This window comes from Pelophylax lessonae (assembly GCF_965119305.1).
Source record: "Pelophylax lessonae genome assembly, chromosome: 5".
In the NCBI taxonomy this organism is placed as follows: Eukaryota; Metazoa; Chordata; class Amphibia; order Anura; family Ranidae; genus Pelophylax; species Pelophylax lessonae.
In genome coordinates, this window is record NC_138772.1 from 449,957,698 (window position 1) to 449,980,022 (window position 22,325).

Genomic DNA, 22,325 nt, shown 5'->3' on the forward strand with positions numbered 1-22,325 from the left:
ACAGCCCTTAAATCTAGCTCATAACATTACCCAAACCTTATCATCCCCAAACATATCTAAGAACTTAAACTAACCTAAATTCCAACAATGGTTCTGAAGGTTACCTAAAGGTAACCCTAAACCGAATCTTATAATGACAAAATACTATACTATCATGCCATTAAATTAAAAATAAACCATAAATTAATGACATTTAGTTTGCTAAAGCAGTGTATCAAACAATTTCCTTTTCTGGGAAAAAAAACTATTTTTTTTTCTTTGATCTCAGTACCAGTGATCTCCTGCAGCCTCTATGCTGCCATTTCTTGTCTACAGGAATGGCTGCATGGCGTTTCTCAGGGTGAGTTTCCGGATGGTGACAACAGTGGACCATGCCTGTGTAACGTGTGCAAGAACAGCCACCTTAAAGTCTCCAATGGAAATGCGTAATAGGGTGACAACAAAAGAGAACAGTTAGAAGGCAGGGACAGAGCATCATCATCACCCTATAATTAGAAGTAGCTTAGTGCTAAGCACTTCTGCCTTGAAGCACTGGGGGTCTACTATCTGCATGATGTTTGCAGGTTCTCCCTGTACTTGCAGTGGGTTTATTCTGGTTATTTCAGACTTTTCTCACGCTTCAAAGACAGGCTGATGGGAGCCAATTATTCGACCCAAAATTGGCACTAGCATGATTTTCTACTGAATGCGTTTATGATGGCTGAATCACTAGATTTAAAAATATTAAAGATTACTTCTGAAATGTAATTATCAAAACTTATTAATGAGATTTGAGTGAGTGCATTTACATATTCTCTAATACCACTTGCACCACTTTTAAAGTTTCTTGCTCCCAACATCCAGACACTAAAGAAATTGTACTGAAATCTTGGTGGTAAACAAAACAATGTGCCAAGTACTGAACCGCTCTCCTACAACTCAGTGACGAATGAAAAAGACAATCCATCCTGTTCACATCATTGCTCACAGGACTTCTATGTTTGTAGGCCTTGATGTACTATAGCTATAGCACAGCTGTGAATGAGCAACATGATGAACATCCAGACGCACATGTGCTTAAATTTGTGCTTTGTTTTCTAATCATCTGCATAACAAACTATTTTGATTGATTTTTTTTATTTTTCCAAAATCAATTAACTGCAAATGAAGAATGTATAATATTACAAAAGCTAAGCTGTTTCTATTGTACATACACAGGATCCTTATTTGAATCTTCTGTTCACATAGAGAACAATGTCTGTGCTCCCTTCTTGTAAAATCCCAACATGAAATTAGTTGTATAACATATCAAACAAAATCAAAACCAGTGTGTGGAGTGTGCCAGTATGCTCATTTTGGCCTCTGAAAATTGGCATGGAAGATTTGGGCGAAGGTATGTTAGTGCCAGAAATTTCAGAACAAAAATTTTTGGCATTACGACGCTTGTGGTATTTCAGCTCACACTTATCACGCCCAAAAAAAAAAAAAACTAATAGTTATCAACCCTTAAAGAGAACCAGTCACCAATGGTGATTTGAAATATTCTGAATCTACATTTGCACTCTACAATCTTAATCTCTACATTTGTACCAACAGTGAAGCCCTTTCTTTGAGAGAGATTATTATCTAGCTGTACTCAGATCAGAAGAATAAAGGCTCGTACACACTTGACGAAAATCGGACAAAATATCCTACGATTTTTCTCTCTCATGCTCAGCGGTCATAACCGTTTTTAGTTGACAGTGCATAATGTTCACGAAATTTATCGTCCGATTTTATTTATTTTTTTGGTACATTTGTTCCTAGACTTCCGGGTCGTCAGCAACTCCAGATCATGCATGGTCTTTTGTATCTGATTTTTCGCAGACGTACTGCATACACATTAAACGAAAATTGGTCGTCTGGGGATGGACGATAGAAATTTTGGTGTTACCTCGGACGGGCATTTTTGGCAGATTTTCTACTAGTGTGTACCCCACTTAAGGTTATAAGACTACCCTGTCTCATGCCTGAGGTCAGTGCTGATACTCAAACTGCCATACAACAAAGGTGCTGAACAATTACTAACAGGAAACTAAAGAATTTGTTAATTAATGATTTTATCTTCCTTCTGCAGCCCAGACGGTGTCAGTTATCCGCCATGGGCTCAAACAGGGAACAAAGTAAAGCGGACCATACATGGATCAAAATTCAGCTGGTAAAGCCGAATTTTAAACCGTGTATGGGTAGGGAGGGTATAGATTAGTCAATCTAATGATCGACTACTGTACATCTGCTCTTTTGGATTTTCCACCTTGATCAGCGCCACTGGCTATAGCCTGCAGCGCTGATCTGTGACATCTGATCCTGACAATAGCTCAACGGGGAGTATTCCCCCATCCACATCCAAGTGTGTGCATGGGGGAAGAGAGAAAAAAAAACAAAAAGCTAATCTATGGGCTGCCTAAGCCTCCATGGAGGTCTGAAAGCCGTAGTAAACCACTGGGCGCTTTTTTTTTTTGTACCCGGAAATGTAAAGCCATAATGTGCTAGTATGCATCACATACTAGCACATTGTGTTAAACTTACCTTAAAATGAAGCCTTTCCAGTGCCGAGCTGTCACCACTGCAGGCATTTTCATCTTCACCTTGGCTTCCTTATGGGTTTGCGGAATCTGGGATGCGCACGGAAGCCGTCGTTTACGGCACAGGACCCTGAAGGAATGGCCTGGGTGGCCTCTCCTTTAGAGCGTATGCACCTGGGATGTCACTGCATGTACAGCAGATATCTCCAGAAACGGTGCACGTTAAGGAGATATTTACACTACCTATAGGTAAAATTATAGGCTTACCTATAGGTAAAAGTTTGAGATGGGAGTTTAATCCCACTTTAACCCCTAGTCACTGAGCGCATGCAAATATGTGGCCTCTCGATGGCCGGACCTTGGCGCTGAGTGGCTGCATATGTCTGCATTAGCACCTATAGAGCTGTGCCAAGAGAGCATGCCCTGCGTCCTCCTGGCACAGTGACTGGCGGCTCACGAAATGCAGCGATCGGGGGTTTTCTGATCAGGTTACCGCCATGACAGCCAATCACAATGGTCACAAGCCCCACCCCCTGGAATTCACAATTTCAAAGACAACATGTTCACTTGCTGCCTAATATATCCCACCTACTTTCAGATGCCATTGTAACGAGATAATGTTATTCACTTTATCTGTCAGTGGTCATAATGTTATGGCTGAGCAGTGGTTAGTGAAATAGTGAGTAGCACATTCCTCGCTTTCCTTCTGGTATGTGCACAAACCAGTGGGCTTCCCTACACCATTCATATCATGTTAAATAAAAAAAAAAAAAAAAAAAAGGAATAAGGCACCACATTTGCTCTTTCATCTATATATAAAGTGTGGAATCTCTATTTTACTAATAACATTGATATTTGCTTATGGAAAGTTTCAGGTCATCACAAATCTGTACTTTATGTCCACCACTAATGGCTCCTTCTCCTGCTTTCCTCAATAGACACCCCAAAGATCTGCATAATTATCACTAGTCAGAATATATTGTAGTAATACTTTAAGGAGTGATAAGCTGTGCGATCCTTGTGAATTTAAGTGTAACTAAATATAAACTGCTAAATATCTTTTCTCATCAGCAGTATATTGCAGTTTTGGGACTTCTATCAGTGTCTGGTTAAAGCTTTTAGGAGGAGTTTTCATTCTACTCTAACTGTCCTGTGAGGCTGCATGACTCCTGACCCACTTTCTGGACAGTGCTGATTGGCCCTGTGTTGATCACGTGCACTCTCCCAAGAAAAGAAAAGAAAATCTCTCCAGCAATACATACCAAACTGAGCATGTGCAGAGTGCTCTGTCTTATCAGTAGGTGGATTGGGGACAGTGGAAGGTGAGAATCAGAGAAGACAGGATCGAACAGCCTTTTTACACAATGCGGAGGATTAACCCCTTAAGGCTCGTACACACTTGACGAAAATCTGACGAAATATCTTCTGATTTTTCTCTCTCTTGCTTAGCGTTCATTACCGTTTTTAGTTGACAGTGCATAATGTTCACGAAAATTTCTCGTCCGATTTTCTTTTTTTTTTTTTGCTGACGTTTGTTGATAGAGTGTGATGTAAGTACGTATATGTGTGACCCCGAGGCAACTTGACGAGGCGTCAGCAACTTCCGATCATGCGCAGTCTTTCGTATCCGACATACTGTGTACACATTAAACGAAAATTGGTCGTGCTGGGGACGGACAATGAAAATTTGTTGTTTGTCCCTCCGTTTTTTTTTCGTTGCAAATGCCGATAGTTGTGTACACAGTAGCCGAAAATCGTACGATTTTACCTCGGACAGGAATTTTCGGCAGATTTTCTACTAGTGTGTACCCCACTTTAGGTTCTACAGTGAGTATCACAAGCATGCTTTACTGCATACTGCAGACTGATTTTACTGTTGTGGGATTAGTAAACTTTGCATAGTTTTACCGGCACCCACATCATTAACAGCTTGCTTTTTGTGAAGCTTCATACCCTTATTCCTGACCGGGCTACTATCACGTTCTCCCTTGACCTGTGGATTTGAAGTGGGAAGGTGTTTTTTCAGGGTTTTGGGGTGGCAAATCTTCTGGATGGTCCGGTGTTGTCTGGGTGGTGGGTGGAGCCTTAGTGGGGTATCTGTGTCATCTTAGAGCCGGACCTTCTGTTCTGTGGTTTTATCCAATGTCCATCAGCTTTTTGTATTTTGCATTTTGTATTCATCTATTGCCTTTGCAGTTTTATCTGTTTCAATAAAGTACACATTTTTATCCACCATATACCCTTGTTTGAGCCTTCTATGCAACTTCTTTTTTTCTATTTTTTCATATGTTCTCAGTTGCTTGGCTCACTGGCCACATGCCGTTAGGTACTTGGATGGCTTAATGTTTATTTGGTGTCACATCCTCACGTCCTAGAATTCTCAGGACGTTTGAGTGATTTTTCTGTGGTCCTCCTCCCTATCCCCCTTCCCCATTTTTTTGCACATAGTAACAATTTAAGCTCAATTTATCCAGCCATTTCACAGGATAAATGTGATATCCCTGAGCCACCCATGGCTGCATCAGCAATGTGAAGAAAGTGTACATGTCTGATTAAATAGCAATTCCACTAATGATTTTTAGTTTACTATTCCTGAGCAACGCCTGTAACATGCGGATGTCATTTTACTAAACACACATAAAATATACAAAAAAAAATAAAAAATCACTTCCCCAGTCAGAAAGATGAAGATGACCAGGCCTTTGCTTATTTTATGTAATCAGTGTGAAGAAGAGAGCGATTTTCCCTCAGGAATGTTTTATGAGTGGCCGCTCCTCTTCTGCTGATTAAACATACTGAATCATTGCCTCATAACAGGGCGGCTTCCAATGATGATTGCATCATGGTATATGCATGCTACTGAAAAATCAATGAGGCTTGACAGTAAGCCATATATATTTAATGTGCGTATAAATTCTAACACATAACCATCTTTCATTTTACAATTTAAAGGTAATGGCTACACAGAGGTTTATAGAGCTATTTGGTGCAGGGCGACAATATTTTAGAAAGGGGGTTAGAGATTCATCTTCGGATCGCTGGTGATAATGTGGATGGAAGGATTCAGTAATTCCCACAAACAAACATTTCCTTAGAAAACATAACCACTCTTCATAAATATAAAGATGCTTATCCAGGTGCAAAGCAAGTATGTGGCTCAAATGATGGACCTCTCTGCTTTTATATGTAGCCAAACAGCCGGACATAACAGAGAAGCAATATCTGTGACAAACAGCATGAAATAGCTCCATTATAGTATAATAAAATCCTTCTGTGGGAAAAAAAAATGGACACAAAAATGTACCGGTTTCAGAATAGGAAATGAAGAGAATGTAACAATGCTAAAGATTTATATACAGTACAGTATAGTGGAGAATAATGTGAATGGCAGTATGTGCAGGAGAGGAGTACAGAGGGTATGACCATATCCTAGAATATTAGATACCAATAGCTGGATGGCAGACTCCATGTATAGGGGAATATCCATTCTGAGAATGTAACAATGGGTCCTTCATGAAATATTTGGATGCATTTCTATTGAGGAAACCGTTGAACAATATAAACAAAAGAGATGTGATTTTAGACTAATGACTGTGGTTGTAATAAATGTAACATGCTGACACCTCTAAAATCCCCCATTTGGCTATTATGCGTTTAGTACACTGCACATGGCGTTAGGCATGACGCAAGCTACACCTCCTCTTGGGTATATAAGGGTGGGTTTTTCCACCGGGAACTTGTAGGACCACATTGTTCACTATGAAGCCTATCCCACACCACTGGTTTTCTTTCCCATTTATGGCGGACATCTAATCACCTTGGTACATTTCTACATCTATTTGGACTTTACACTTTCACATTCTTTTTTATTTTGGTCACTCTTTCCAACTTTTTTCTGCCACACTTCCTTGTTGGTTTACCTTCTTTTTCTTTTTTGTTGTTTCCCCCCAGTCCTTGGGTCCTTTGATTCATTGTTCCCCTACACACTCTTTCTTTCTTTTTGTCCCTTACTCCTGATTCTGCTATACCACTTGTGTATTCCATATATACTCCTTTTACTCCAATACTATTCATATATAATGATTTATTCTTCTACTTACTTATATACATATACATTTGTTTTAGTGAATGGTTATGGAGCATATGGGACATCTTGTCACACTTTTACATGGGATACTCATTCCCCACCTATTCTCCCTTGGAGGTTGTTGTTTGGTTACACTCCTTCAACTCCCGGATCAGGCGTTTCAGCCAAAACCGTGGGGGGGGGCAGCACTGGTTCCTCATCCCGGCTCAGCCGATGTGTAAGTAATGACCCCTTTTTTGGATCCTCTATCAACCTGCCCTACTAATTATTAGACTGTATATTTTATACTGATATTAGGTTATTATTTTTATAGACAAACATATACGCATCTGCTCCTGACGAAGTGAGTTGTATCTCACGAAATGCATTGAGCTTCAAGATGTTTTATATCATGTAATTTCCATCGTTATTCATTCATATGTATTATTATTTCAGGTACTTATATAGCGCCGTCAATTTACACAGCGCTTTACATATACATTGTACATTCACATCAGTCCCTGCCCTCAAGGAGCTTACAATCTAAGGTCCCTAACTCACATACATACACAGTAGGGACAATTTTTTTTATACAGGATCCAATTAACCTACCAGCATGTCTTTGGAGTGTGGGAGGAAACCGGAGTACCCGGAGGAAACCCACGCAGGCACAGGGAGAACATGCAAACTCCAGGCAGGTAGTGTCGTGGTTGGGATTCTAACCAGTGACCCTCTTGCTGCTAGGTGAAAGTGCTAACCACTACACCACTGTGCCGCCCTATATGTATAATGTTATGTAACTCTTTACCGACTGTTTCTACTTAATATGTACTGGATGATGCAATAAAATATTCTTGGCCATGGTGCCCACCTCATTCAAAGTGCCAGGGCGATTTTTTCTTTTTATATTATGCGTTTAGTATCACACTGATGGGATGTGGTATCTGGGGATTCAACTGCATTCTATAGGGCATGACAGCGGGCAGCATGTGCAGGACAGAAGTATGAAAGTAGCACTATAGGCAAAAAGTTTTTTTAAAATTTTGGATAAAGGAAGGGTTATAACCCCCATCAGTAGTAGTTTTTTTTTTTTTTTGGCATCTGTGTCCCACTGGGGAGATTTACCTTTACCCCCTGTCCCATAGCCAAAACAAAAAATGAGAGAAAATAAAGGGAATCCCTTGCCTCCCCCAAACTAGCATCCCCATTGAAAGATTTCCCCTCCATTAATTTTCTGAGGACAACACAAAATTTGGAATTTTATTTTAATTTCGCCTAGGCAATCTGAGTGGAAGTAGTGAAGCCTCAAGCTGTCACAGTCAGGTGTCCTTAGCTGAAATGCCGGCGCTGGGGAGAGAAGAGGGAGTGAATCAATGGTTCAGGGGAGCAGATTGCTGGCTCATGAAACAGGGGAGAGTATTTATCAGAGCTGTTCAATTAATCATTTAAAAAAATAAAAAATATATAAAAATCGCAATCTCAATTTATCCCCCCCCCATCCGAAATCTCTTCGATTTTTAAAGAGCTCTTCTCTGCTCACTCACAGCTGTCAAAAAAAAAAAAAAGAGCCTCCAAAATGTTTATCACCATTGTTAAGGCTGCTAGATAACTTTAAACACAATGCTTTACAATGTATCATTTTGGCCTTTTAGATCAAAGGAATGAACTTCTGTGTAAGTGTGGGCAGTTTAACCTCTTAAAGACCAGGCCTTTTTCTGACACTTGTTGCTTACAAGTTACATTTTTTTAGAAGAGACCCTAGAGAATAAAATGACGATCATTGCAATCTTTTTAGTCACACTGCATTTGCGCAGAAGTCTTTTAAATGCAGTTTTTTGGGAAGAAAATACACTTTAATAAATTTTAAAAAAACTAAACAGTAAAGTTAGCCCAATTTTTTGTATAATGTAAAAGATGATGTTACACTGAGAATCGTCAGAGGATCATGATCGTTATTCTAAGCAAAAAAATTGCGATTTTCCTTTTATCCAGAATCGTGCAGCTCTAGTGTTTAATAAAAGTCAGCAGCTACACTTTTTGTAGCTGCTAACTTTTAATCAACACAAAATCAACTGAAGCTGTTCTCTAAGTGTGTATTATTGGACTCTGTTGAACTACATTAGCATTTACGATTCTGATCTCACTGTACTTTTGTGGCCTTGGCTATTCCACAGTTCTCTGCATAATTCAGCCTTAGTCATGATTATGGACTGGTGTATTTAACTAAGCTCTTGCTGTGCTCATTGCTCATGCCACCTGCATAAAAGAATCAACAAACTGCAATTACAATTGGCTCACCTCAAAGCTGAGTGGGAGATTGCGCTTCAGGGAAATTTCAAACACCAGACTGATCTCCGATTTGTTTGCATCTTTATCTTCTTCAGGTCCCCTTCCTGTCTCCCCATTTTGCTAATAAAAATAAAGAAAAAGCATAAACCACCTGGAGAGCTTTGCAGAACACATTGTTTATACCAAATTGCCCTATAACTTATTAACTGCAGCTGATCACAATCCTACCTTAGGTACATCAAGCCTCATATATTAAAGCCCCTCTCCAGGATAAATTTTAATGTCTGCCCTTCTCCTTGAGCTGATCACTGGACCAAAAAGAAATTCCTATCTAAAAAATGTTTTTAACTTATCTTAGGCATGGTATATTTTACATAGTTATATTTTCCTTATCTCAATGAATACAAAGTGTTCTCTGATTGGACAAGGTGGAGAGGCAACGCGGTCCATACCTGGAATTCTTCTTTAACCTCTGTTTAATTTACATTTGGCATGATGCTGCACATGTGAGGCTACCCACTGTTCAAGGTTAGTCAAGTTCACCTGAAAAAATATAATTTTTTTGAAGAACTTACAGTAAAATTATTTTCTCTGAGTCCTCTGACAGACACAGCCACTTCATAGTTTCCTCACAAATGGGTAATGTGCCCTCTACAGGAGTAAGACTAGGCAGTGAAACTCATAGAAAAACTTTTCACTAGACACACCCTTAGGGGCTGTCCCATCAGACATTACCCCAGACGACACATGCTTACTAATCAGTTCCATAGCTAGCAGTGAAGGAAAAGACAACCAACCCCCAAAAAAAGGGCAGGGGCAGGGGCTGCGTCTGTCAGACTCTGAGAAAATAATTTTACGGTAAGTTCTTACAAAAATTCTATTTTCTCTTACATCCTCTGACAGACGCAGCCACTTCATAGTTTCCTCACAAATGGGAAGTCCCAAAGCAGTGTAGGCATGAGGGGTGGGAAGAAACAAAACCAACAAACGACAACGATCCATCAAGGCCAGCAAAAAAAGATAGCCAACAGGGCAATAGAAGCTAAACTAACAGGAGCTAACCCCAAAACAAAAATTCACCCCGCCGAAGAGAAAACCACATCTCTTCAGCAAACAGCAGCCTGCAAGTCTTAGCGGCCAAGGGAAGCATCCGAGGATGCCATCAAATCAATCTTGTAGGATTTTGTAAAAGTGTGCACAGATGAACAGGTCGCCGCCTCACACACTTGAGCCACAGAAGCCTGATGGCGAAAAGCCCAAGAGGCACTCATAGCTCTAGTAGAATGTGCCCTCACTGGGAAAGTAGGTACCTGACCTTGTAGTGAATAGGCCTGAACAATAGTCTGCCTGATCCATTTGGAAATGGTTGCAGCTGACGCAGCCGAACCCTTACGAGGTCCCCTTAGGAAGGACAAACAGGGAATCAGACGTCTGAAAAGATTCCATGGCCGACAGGTTAAACCCTGATCGCCCGAGCCACATCCAGTGAATGCAAAGCAAATTCCTAGGAATGCTTGGGCTTCGCACAAAGCAAAGGCAAAACAACACCTTCAACTAGGTGGAAGGCAGACATCACCCTAGGGGGGAAAGATTGGTTGGGCCACAGAACAACCCAATCTCTATGAACGGCCAGAGAAGGTGAACGGCAAGACAGAGCCGCCAACTCAGACACCCTACGAGCAGAGGCGATAGCCACCAGAAAGGCAACCTTCTGGGACAGCAAAGGCAGAGAGCTATCTCTGAAATATTCAAAGGGAGGTCATAGCAGAACGGACAAAACCAAAGTTAGATCCCACAGAGGTAAAGGGGATCCACTCGGCGGAGCCAGATGACGCACCCCTCGAAAAAAGGTGCGAATTAAGGAGTTAGTCACCAAGGGCCGTTTGGAAATAAAAGGCTAAGGCCAACACCTGACCTTTTACCGAGCCAAAAGCCAAACATTGCTCCACTCTTTTCTGCAGAATCTAAACCCCTCACCACTGAAAGGAGTGAAAATGCATCAAGGCACTACCAGTGCGTCTGACGCAATGGCCAGAGGACCTCGAGCCCTGGCCACAAACCTATCTACCTTGCTGTTTAGATGAGAACAAATCCACCTCCGGAGTTTCCCATCTTGCACATAGGAGGTGAAAAAACAGCCGGAAGCAGGGACCATTCCCCCTGATCCAGAACCTGATGACTCAGGTAATCCGCCAGCCAGTTCAACACTCCTGGAACGTGAACCGCAGAAAGAGCCTAAACGTGTGCCTCGGCCCAAAACAGAACCACGGCCACCTACCTGGCCGCCCGACACTCCAGGTGCCCCCTTGACGACCGATGAAAGCCCCAGCTGTGACAGCGTCGGACTGCACCCGAAACAGGGTGCTGCCGAGGCGTCCAATGGAGCAGGCAGAGCTGGAACGCGCCGAGCTCCAGGACACAGAGCGGTAAGGGAGTGATCGACAGATCGCCCAACAGGGTCGGGTGAAAACCCGCTCTCAACAGGAAATTGCCCAGATAACCGAGGATCGCAATCCCTTTGTACGGGAACAAGTCTAACAGCTTGATTAAAACATCGGTGAAGACTCAGGATTCCCGGGCACCGGGAACAGGGGTGAGTAAAAAAAAAACCCTGAAACCTTTCCTGCTGAGGGACCGGCACCACCACTCCCTGCGCAAGTGGAGCCCACACCGCCTCCCTGGGATTCCACAAATGATCCGGAGATAAACTGATACATGGTGGAAAGAACCAGTCTGCCGGGCGAGACCGAAATATGGTCTGGAACCCTGAACGAATTGGTTTGTGAACCCATGAGTCCTGAACCAGAGACGCCCAGGGTTCCGGAAGGCAATGCAGACGTCCCCCCACCCCTGAAACGGGTGAGGGTGACCCTTCAGACAGAGGAGGAATCGTCCGCTGAACCAGACTGGCTAGTCTCCAGCTCATCCGACCAAGCCTTCTTGTCCTCTTCGGAGGTTCTGAATGGTGTTCCTTTTTCCTGCGCCCCTGAGGCACGAAAAAGCCCCCGGTGAGCCTTGAAAGAAGGTCCCCTCTTACCTTGGGGTGCCTTAGCGTTCGTGGACTGGGGGGAGAAGAGTGCTCTTACTCCCAGTTAGACCCTTGATTAATTCATCCAAGGAGTCACCAAAAAGGCGTCTCCCCCAAAAAGGAAGATCAGACACAGCCTTTTTAGAAGCCTGATCCACCGACCAGCTCTTCAGCCACACCATGCGGCGAAAGGCAATCCCCACCGCAGACACTGTAGCGACCAGGGGAGCCTTGTCCAGGGCCGCATCACACAGATAGCGAAGAGTGGACCACACTTTCCTGGTTGAATAAGTCCATGGTGGTGCCTGTGGAGAACTCCCGGGTGTCTAAGGACCCGGTGGACAGGCGCATGGAATCGCTTTCCTGCCACCTACACTTGGTGGCGGGCTCGCTCCTCAAGCCGGTGTTTGCCTCCATACTGGTTTCTCAGACGGTTGCGGAATGGATTAAGGTGCTTAAAAGCGAAGGTCGGAAAGGGAAGAATCTTTCCAGAAAAAAGACAGAAATATTGGTCTTGTAGCTGGACCGAATGACTTTGTGGACCCACTTGTCCTGTACCAGGGAGGTCCACAGATTCGAAAACCAGCGAAGACGTCCCCCACCCCAGATACGGGGGAGGGCGCTCCTTCATGCAGAGAAAGCCTTGTCCTCAGTTCTGGAAGAGCCCAATTGTGGCTTGTCAGACCAGGTCCTTTTGGAACCTCTAGTGGAGGACCTGAAGGGCTTAGGTCCATTGTCTTGAGACCCCGAGGGACGAAAAAACCTCTTATGAGCGGAGAAGAATGGCCCCCATCTACGACGGGGCTCCTTGCCCCTGGAAGCCTGCGGAAGAAGAGTATTCTTCCCCCATGTAAGGCCCTTAATGCGGTCATCCAGGGAAGCTCCAAATGGGAGATCAGATAAGGCCTTCTTCTTAGTCTGTTCCGCAGATCAGCATTTCAGCCAGATAATGTGCCGAAGGACCACTGTTGAGACAGACAGTCTAGAAATCAAAGGAGACTCATCCAAAGAGGCATCACAAACTGTAGTCCCTGGACCAACTGATTCTCCGCAAAGGCAGGGGCAAGTTGTTCCCCCTCCAGGTCCTAAAAGTTTAGCCCACTCGGTCAGAGTTTGCGACACCAGGGCAATAGTAAATAACAGCTTAAGTGCCGAACCAGCCACAGTGAACATATGGTGGGATCTTTAAAGGCCGGGACTCCTCAACCAGAATTAAGGTGGCTTTATTTAACCTGGAAAACAGCAAGTCCACTACAGGGGGGACCGTCCACTTTTTAGGTCGGGAATCCTCATAAGGATACCGTATCGCAAAACACTTAGGGACAACAAAAGTGTGCCTTCGACGCAGGATCAGCCGCATCCTCCATCTTGCACACAGGCCCAGAAGATTAACTCGCATCCGCCGTGGCGGCTGAATCAGATTCAGGTTTTGAAGAGACAGATGAAGCAGGTGAAGGCGGGGGAAGCTTTTTGCTAACCTGTTTTTCCAGGACCAAATCCACCTTGGAAACTAAGGACTCCAGGACCACCGTCAGTTCAGTCAGGGACCATTAGGACCCGGAGGGCCCGGCTGCCTCTGACAGGGGATCAGGTGGAGAAATGTGATCCAGGGACTCCATTAGTGAGGAGAGGAACCCACACAAAAAAGTGTATAACACTGCTAGGGACATCCCCTCCATGCACAGGGTCCAGCACGGAGCGCTACCGCTGCTATAGCAGAGAGGGAGAGATAACCCCACAAAAAAACTCACCACCACCAATCAAGCACTTGCAGCACCAAGCTAAACTGCACACCGTTCGGCGATCAGGAAAATAAAGATCTCGGAGTCAGCACTAGGGGATGAGGAGGGGCTCCCACTTTCGAATCACCATCATATAGCTTCAAAAACATGCCCGCTGCTATTTTCAATGAGAAAACCACAAGAAAAGGGCTGTCGAGGCTACACAAACATGGGCACTGATCTACAACACAAAAAGCTACAAGAAAATGGCAGCCCTGCACGGCTCCCGGGCACCCCAGGAGCTCCAAACATGATCCCAACAGGAAGGGGGGCCCTGGCACGAGCCCCCACCAGGTACAGCCCCCTCCCAAAAGGGGTTCGTCCGGTCGCGTTGCCCTCCCCCCCATCGCCAGATTGACACCCCAGACCGACCTAAAAGGTAAGGGGGGGTACGCTGCATGGGAAGGAAGGGAACCCGGGGGACTGACTGTCCCAGGAAGGGGCCCACATCCACCCCAAAATCTTCAAGGGGTAGAGGGGGGACAGCTATTTACCATACCAGGAACAGGTTGGGCACCGCTTCTGGCAGACCACTGCTCCATCGGAATAGGGGGGGTAGCGGCTAGGAGAAACACTGCGACTCAAGCCGAGGCCAGGTGGTATGCGCCCTCGCGAGACATTTAACTCGCAGGCCAACCCCAGTCCAGTGGGGCTATGTCGCGGCCGACCTAGCGTGGAGCTGAGGCCTGTGCACGCTCGCTGGCCAGACTGGGGGGACCCTCTGGATCTAAATTATTCAGTCCGTCGCCCATTCCGGCAGATGATTGTAGATTCAGCAAGCCAATTGCACACTCCCTCAAAACTTGCGACATCTGTGGCATTGTGTTGTGTGATAAAACTGCACATTTTAGAGTGGCCTTTTATTGTGGCCAGCCTAAGGCACACCTGTGCAATAATCATGCTGTCTAATCAGCATCTTGATATGCCACACCTCACCTGTGAGGTGGATAAATTATCTCAGCAAAGGAGAGGTGCTCACTAACACAGATTTAGACAGATTTCTGAACAATATTTAAGAGAAACAGGCATTTTGTGTACAATATTTGAGTTCAGCTCATGAAAAAATGGGGGCAAAAACAAAAGTGTTGCGTTTATAATTTTTTTCAGTGTTTGAAGAATGTGAAGTTATTGTGCTATGTTAGCTGGTTGGAAATGGAAGCTGAGAGGCCTAATGATCTCCCCAATGAGCGTCAGGCCATGAATGTGTCTCTAATCAGTAGACTTTGTTGTAAATTTGAGGGCAGGTTGTTGAATATGCTATGAAGTAGAACCGGTAGATTATAAAGTAAACCATTGATTTTGAATAGAGACAGAAAAACACTGCTAAAAGCTAACATGGCTAAATGCACATTAATGCCAATGGAAAAAGCTACTAAAAGCACAATTTTACAGCTGCTTTTTCCTGGCGTTGATCGAGGCTTTGCAGCTTGTTTTTTCTAACGCCCTGTGTACATGAGGCCAAAAAGGTACAGGGCTGCCTTAACAAAATGTACCATAAATCCTGAACCAGTTCCTCAAAGTCCATATACAGGATATAAAAATTGAATGTTGCAAAGGTCCTGCCGGGCTTCATTATCACTATCAAGTGTTGGATCATTGTTATCAAGGCGGTAAAGTACTTAGTACGCACCAATGCTTTTACTGTTCGAAGCACATGGATTTTTTTTTTAGGCCTACAGAGCGTTTATTTAACTTTAATTTAACTCTCCTAGAAGCCAGCAGCGTTTTTGCAGAAAAAATGCCTGACGCTTGAAAAGTTTCTTAAGCTTTTACAGGCGTCAAGCTCATGGAAGTGAATTCATTTAATTGGCCACAAAAAAACTATTTATTCTGGTTATTAAAATAAATTAATGCTCAAGCACTAACAATACGCGGTTTTTAGAAGCGGTTAGTAGCTTCAATCGTTTTTTCTGCTCAAATTCTGCTGCTCATAAACGCACTGGCAGTCGTTTTTTTTTTTCCTCCCTCTAAAAGCTCCTTTTACTTAACTCTGCTAAAAGCCTATATGCACATGGACACATAGGCTAACGTGGAGGGGTGTTTAGAGGCAGTAAAAAAAACAGACGCCCCCCAACAGCAGCTCTAAAAACCTCCTGTGTGCATGAGCCCTTAATATAGGAAACAGAATGTAATAGGAAAATGGACAGCATAATAAAAAAGGTACCACAAAAATAAATAAATAACACGCTTATTAAAATTACTGTATTATAAAATCTCAGGAAGTTACCACGGTTGATCTCTCAGGTATGGGCTCATTCCTCAGTGCATGCAGGGCTTTTAATGCTGCATTGTGTCTTGCTGCCTGGCGGGTTTTTCCCTCTCCATAGAATTCACTGTTGCCAACTGTCAACTGTACATAGAATGTCTTTAGCATTGGACAAAGGTATCTGTAGATAGAAGGAAACAATAGAGTAAGAACACTACTGAATATACAATGGTGACAGCCATCATTGTAGGTGTCTGTAGATCAATTTCATTATATGAACTAAGAAAATGTATAAAGAGATTATTTACAGACATTTACACCAAAGATATAATAAACAAACTGTATAGATCAGGGTGTCAAATTCAATTTTATCGGAGCCATATCCACATTAGGATTGCCCTTAAAGGGCCAGTTGTATCTGTAAGGCTATATAAATGTATGCAGTTTATTTTTCTAAAGAATAGGTGTAGAAACTCAACCCCCCCGGCTGCATCTAATGGTGGGTGTGGCCAAACAGTGGGAGGATCTTAACCACTTGCCTAGCAGCAACTTGCCTATAGCAATGAAGGGTACTAATAGGCGGCACTGATTGAACCAGTGGGCCCTGTTGGGACTGCATTGATAATCAGTGCCCTGATTATCAGTACTCCCTTTAACACAAGATGGTTATTGGCTCTCTTCCCCCCTCTTCACGCTGTCAGCGTAAAGAATTGCCGATAACCGGCTTGTGTCACTGGACAAAGCTGATCACGTGGTAAAGGACCACTGTGATAGGTCCTTTACCCCGATCTGTGATCATGGGAGGACATCATTGGAGGACGTCATATGGTGCCCTCCCGACAAAGTAAGCCTGCGCTGTATGAATAAAAGATAATCACCACTCTAGGTGGGTTTCCACCTGTATCACCTCCATTGCATGCTAGCAGGTGTTGGTCCTGTTCATCACAGGCTTGACAGTAGAATAGAACAATCTGGTTGGCGACACATCCAATAAATTTACCTTTATTTAGAAATGTTGAAGAAAGACTCTCCACTAAGAGTGGTCTTTCCTCAACAAGTCTAAATAAAGCCCTCATCTCTCACCCCTCCTCCAAAATGCTTTCTCGCATCGCACCTACCAGGCCTGGCTCTAGTACCTCCTGGCAGTGAAGGTAGCTCAGCTTCTCTCTCATTTGCAGGAAGATCATTGGTTGGTATCTGTGCACCAAGGCACAGATGAGGATCGCAGCTTACCACATGATGCCACATTCCACACTGAATCTGCACCTGCATCTCCCTTGTCCCCGCTGTTAGTGCAGGCAGGCAGGTATCTATGAGAACCCCCAAGAGGACAGCTGTCCTTGTAAACACAGAATACTTATGGGCAAGAAAATTTACATTTTTTTTTTTTGTTTAGTATAGAGCACCATTTCAATACCCGCCAAGCTTTTAAGAGAAAAAAAAATGTTTTTGCCTGTTTAACAAAATATCTTGCTTCAAACTGAAGGAAAAAATTACTTTTAGTAACATTAGATATCAAGATGTATTATCTATATAGTTACATAGATTTGTAATAAATGCAAAGCGGGAATTTTCCTTTACAACTAGCCATACACACTGTGTAATTGACGGGCATGAGAGGCATTGCTCCCAAATGACAGCTTTTACAATCACTGTATAAACAATGATCCATTCGAATTACAAGAGTAGGTATGTCATGCATTAGTGGAGAAAGCACCCACCAGTAGGTTTTGGTGTAAGATAAGAACAGAGATTGCCCAAAAATGCCAATGTAACGCATCAACTAGTCTTCCCTGACAATGACTTGGCAAGAGTGAAAGCTGAAATGCAAAATATAATGGGGTTGAGTTACTAAACGAAAATAGGCTATTCACTTTGTATGGCAATTTTCCCTTAGCTTCGTGGATGTGGTAACATTTCTCTTTGCAAAGAATACCCAATCATGTGCAAGGAAAATAAAAAAAACAGTATTATTCTTGCACTTTACTAAATGATAAAGACTACCAGCTTCACTTCATTCACTAAGCTAAGGCCATGCAGGGCTGTGTTTACCTTTCGTGCATCACCACGTGAGTAGTCACATTCACAATTTAGACACAGCATCTGCAGACATAGCTGAAGCTCTCAATGTGACATCCCTGTGGTTGCATTCAGGGCAGTGTACCCACATGGATATCACATTTGGAGCAGGGACTGTCTGTGCATCCAATGCATCCCAATAGACAACTATGAGACTGCCGGCATAGGAATGCACACAATATCCAGGCATCCCGCACCGCTAAAATACAGCCCTGCATAAGACACAGATCAAAGTATGACAAATCACCCCAATGTGAGCAAGGTCTTAGGGTAAATTCCATTGAAAAGTGAACAGCCTTTTTGCCTTTAGTAAATTAAGCCCAATCTTATATTCAAACTGCCCTTATACAGTACGAATATCAGGTAATCCTGGTTTCCACTGGCTAGAGTGATCTTGGCAACATTTTCCAGGTACAGAAACAATGTACACTGCATGGCCAAAAAAAAAGGTCACATACTTTAATATTTCACTGGCTTTAATTATGACACGCATTCGCTGTGGCATTGTTTCGATGAGGCTTCTGCAATGTCACAAGATTTATTTATGTCCAGTGTTGCATTCATTTTTCAACAAGATCTTGATGATGGGAGAGTCGGACCACTGCACAAAGCCTTCTCCAATACATCCCAAAGATTCTCAATGGGGTTTAGTTCTGGACTCTGTGGTGGCCAATCCATGTGTGAAAATGATGTCTCATGCTCTCTGAGCCACTCTTTCACAATTTGAGCCCGATGAATACTGGCATTGTCATCTTGGAATATGCCCGTGCCATCAGGGAAGGAAAAAATCATTGATGGAATAACCTGCTCATTCGGTATATTCAGGTAGTCAGCTGACCTCATTCCGTGGGCACATGCAGTAACTATCCAAAAGGATAGTTACTGCATGCTTAGTTAGTTGCTTAGTTAATTCCAGGTGGCGACTTTATTTTTGGCCAGGCATTGTATTTTCATAGTGCTCTTACTACATTGAGTCTATTTGCATGTACTGTATACTGAACATATCATGGGCTGCTTAAAACTATTTGGCAGATTAATCCTACTCAGTAGACCTAAAGTGACACTAAACAATATCCTTATTCTCCAAAAATAATCCATACACATCTACTACCTAAACTGATTCTAAAGGCTCAAGTTTTTCTTTTACCTTTATGCATTCTACGGTATGCATGAAGGGAAAAAACACCTTCTTTGTGCAGCAGTGCCCCCCCCCCCCCAAATACTTACCTGTACCCTATCTCTATCCAGCGATGTGCACGAGAGCCTATGGCTCTTCGGGGACTTTCCCTCCTCATTGGCTTAGACCACATTGGTTCCTTCTGCTGTCAATCACAGCCAGTGAGCCAATAAAGAGAGAGAGAGGGGGCAGAGCCGAGCCACATCTCTGTTTGTGTATGAGCAAGCAGAGAAGCGGTTTGGGAATGAGACTGCTTGGGTGCTCCCATTGCAAGCTGCTTGCCCCTGGGGGCACTTGACAGAGTTTGGAACAAACAGTGCAAACTAGTTACAGTCAAGTTCACTGTTCTTAGCGCACTACAAATCTCAAAGTCAATGTTAGGAGTGAGCGATTAAGAGGGTGGCTAACCGAGGTTCCTTCATGCAGTGGGACCATGAAGAAAAAAACGTAGCCACCCTCTAACAGGAAGACTAAATACAGCAGCAAAAAAATAATGATTAAATGAATTGGGAGATTTAGAGGAGGCTGAGAGCAAGAGAAGGAACTTTTGTTTGTTAGAAATACATGCTTGAACAGATGTAATTTTTTTTTATTTTTTTTAGCTAGAGTAAGGTGTCACTTTAAGAAATAGACGGGTTTTTAAACCATCAAACCATTTTTCTTGCCATTCTATCCTGGTGTTTACTAGTGAAGGGGCAATCCATTCTACATTTCATTACGCAGGATTAGTCTACACATGTGGTCTTGTCTTACTGACATTAAGAAAACCATTTCCCTCCCTCCCACATCTGCAAGCATTATAGAAGAATCTGAAACTCTCTGGCCATAAAATAAATCAAACCAAAATCAGAGGCATTCAATAGAACCCAAACAGAGGAGACAATGAATGAATTAATGGTCATCTATGTCTCCTGTGGACTGCAGGCAGGAAGACATAATTGTCAGACACTAAATCCATCAACACTACATAGTAGCATTTTAAGCAATGGATTTTATTACCAGTGTAAGTAAATACACGAATTTTCATAAAGTAAACTGAACATGAAACATGTTACAAGGCTTAGAAGGAAGCTTCTAGGATTATCATTCACTGCCTTCACAACTATAGACCAATGCTCGAATTAGGGGCCATTGTGATATTTAGGGGGGGGGGGGGGTCTTTTTAAACAAAGGGCATTTACCAGTATTATTTAAAGACATAACATAGCACAATTTGATGTAAATGTGTGCGATAAGGCATTCCAAAAAAAAATAAAATCATAAAGGTTTAATGTCAGCAGTTGGTTGAACTCCAGGCAAACAGCTACATAAACAGATAAGATACATATAAGAGAGCCATCTGGCCTGTCACAGGATTTGTATCAGATGTATAGAGCCTCCTCTCACAATACAGCCATGTGATTAATGCCACTGTTAAAGCGGATCTATTCTCACCTGTTCTCCAGAGCTGTGATCCACCAAAGCTCCCCATTGGCATCTTCAGCCAGATGGCTTCCAGGTATATATTCCCGGCCATTTTAATTGCCAGCCCAAGATAACGTCACTCCCGTGCATACGTACAGTGTGGACAGGCAGGTAAGGAAATGGGAATGCAGAAGAGACATGGGGTTTGTCTCTTCTGCATTATAAATCCTGCCTGCCCACAATTCTGTTAAATGTTTTCATTACTGTTCCACTTTAAGGAATACAGAGCGCCTTTTCTCCACCCCTAGCATTCTGACTGGATATAAAAGAGAGACAGCTCTGTCACAGTGACCATCGGGTTCTTGGTCACCTCCCTGACTAAGGCTCTTCTCCCCCAAACACCCAGTTTGGTCGGATGGCCCGCTCTAGGAAGAGTCCTGGTGGTTCCAAACTTTTCATTTACGGATAATGGAGGCCACTGTGCTCATTGGAACCTTAAATACTGCAGAAAGTTTTCTGTACCCTTCTGCACATCTGTGTCTCGAAACAATCCGGTCTCAGAAGTCTACAGACAATTCCTTGGACTTCATGGCTTGGATTGTGCTCTAACATGCACTAGTAACTGTGGGACCTCATATAGACAGGCGTGTGCCTTTCCAAATCATGTCCAATCAACTGAATTTACCAAAGGTGAACTCCAATGAAGTTGTAGAAACATCTCAAGGATGATCACTGCAAACAGGATGCACCTGAGCTCAATTTTGAGCGTCATGGCAAAGGCTGTGAATACTTACTTATGTACATGTGAATTTTTTGTTTTTTATGGTTAATAAATTTGCAAAGATTTCAAACAAACTTCTTTCACGTTGTCATTATGGGGTATTGATTGTTGAAGTTCGAAGAAAATAATGAATTAATTTTGGAATAAGGTTGTAACATAAAATGTGAAAAAAGTGAAGTGCTATGAATACTTTCCGGATGCACTGTATCCCATTTATTCATAAGAAAGGGCAGTCTTTCATGCATTTCAATGATAGAAGGCATTTCCATAGGAATAAAAGGCACAGACCTGCCAGGAGGGTTTGCAGTGCTGTACAGAGCACCTTCACCCCCAAGTCATCAGGATTGGTGGAATCTGTAATCTCATACGGACAAGATTATTAGTGAAAATAAAGAAAACAAAGCCTGAAGAAAGGAAACAGATGCAGACACTAAGGACCAACAAGCTGTAAAATAATATACCAAATTATGTGTGGCAGTTTTGATAATGTTGAATGTGGTGCTCCAATATGAAAATGTAGCAGTGCATTAATGTACGGAGTAGCCTAGGGTTGAGGAACTGATTTATGAGTGACTGGACATAGCACATTGCATTTTTCCTATGATCTAACCCTCCTCACCATTTTCCCCTCAATGTCAGGAATGATTGCCAAACAGGTGTGCTTCTAATACACAATGAATACCCATCACTGCAGAAGACAGAGGAAGGCTGTCTTCAGAAATGTGTCTGGCCTATGGCTCAGCAGTAAATTAACACTGTGGAAGATGCTGTGGACAACTTATCAGTCCAAGGCATTTCTACTCCAACTTCACCAAATCAACATCCTATAAATTTGTTTTCAAAGAACATATGGGGGTGTTTTACTGTGTGCATAGCATATGTTTTCTCTGTATTTTTATCTAAACATTCTTAAGATTCCTGACTACCAAGTAATTCTCACCACTACATGTACAGAAAATTTGAAAGAGGCA

At 42.9% G+C, this 22,325-nt stretch overlaps 1 protein-coding gene across 4 annotated transcripts in view; it reads right to left on the reverse strand.

Annotated features, from left to right (window-relative positions):
• Positions 1-22,325, reverse strand: part of STAU2 (staufen double-stranded RNA binding protein 2) — a 559,013-nt gene that overhangs the window by 324,047 nt on the left and 212,641 nt on the right. For all 4 annotated transcript variants that reach the window (XM_082259761.1, XM_082259759.1, XM_082259760.1 and 1 more), the window contains 2 exons: positions 15,935-16,094; positions 8,908-9,018 (listed from right to left, as the gene is read on the reverse strand). In XM_082259761.1, coding sequence (XP_082115887.1) covers positions 8,908-9,018; positions 15,935-16,094 — 271 coding nt within the window. The remainder of the gene's footprint in view (positions 1-8,907; positions 9,019-15,934; positions 16,095-22,325) is intronic.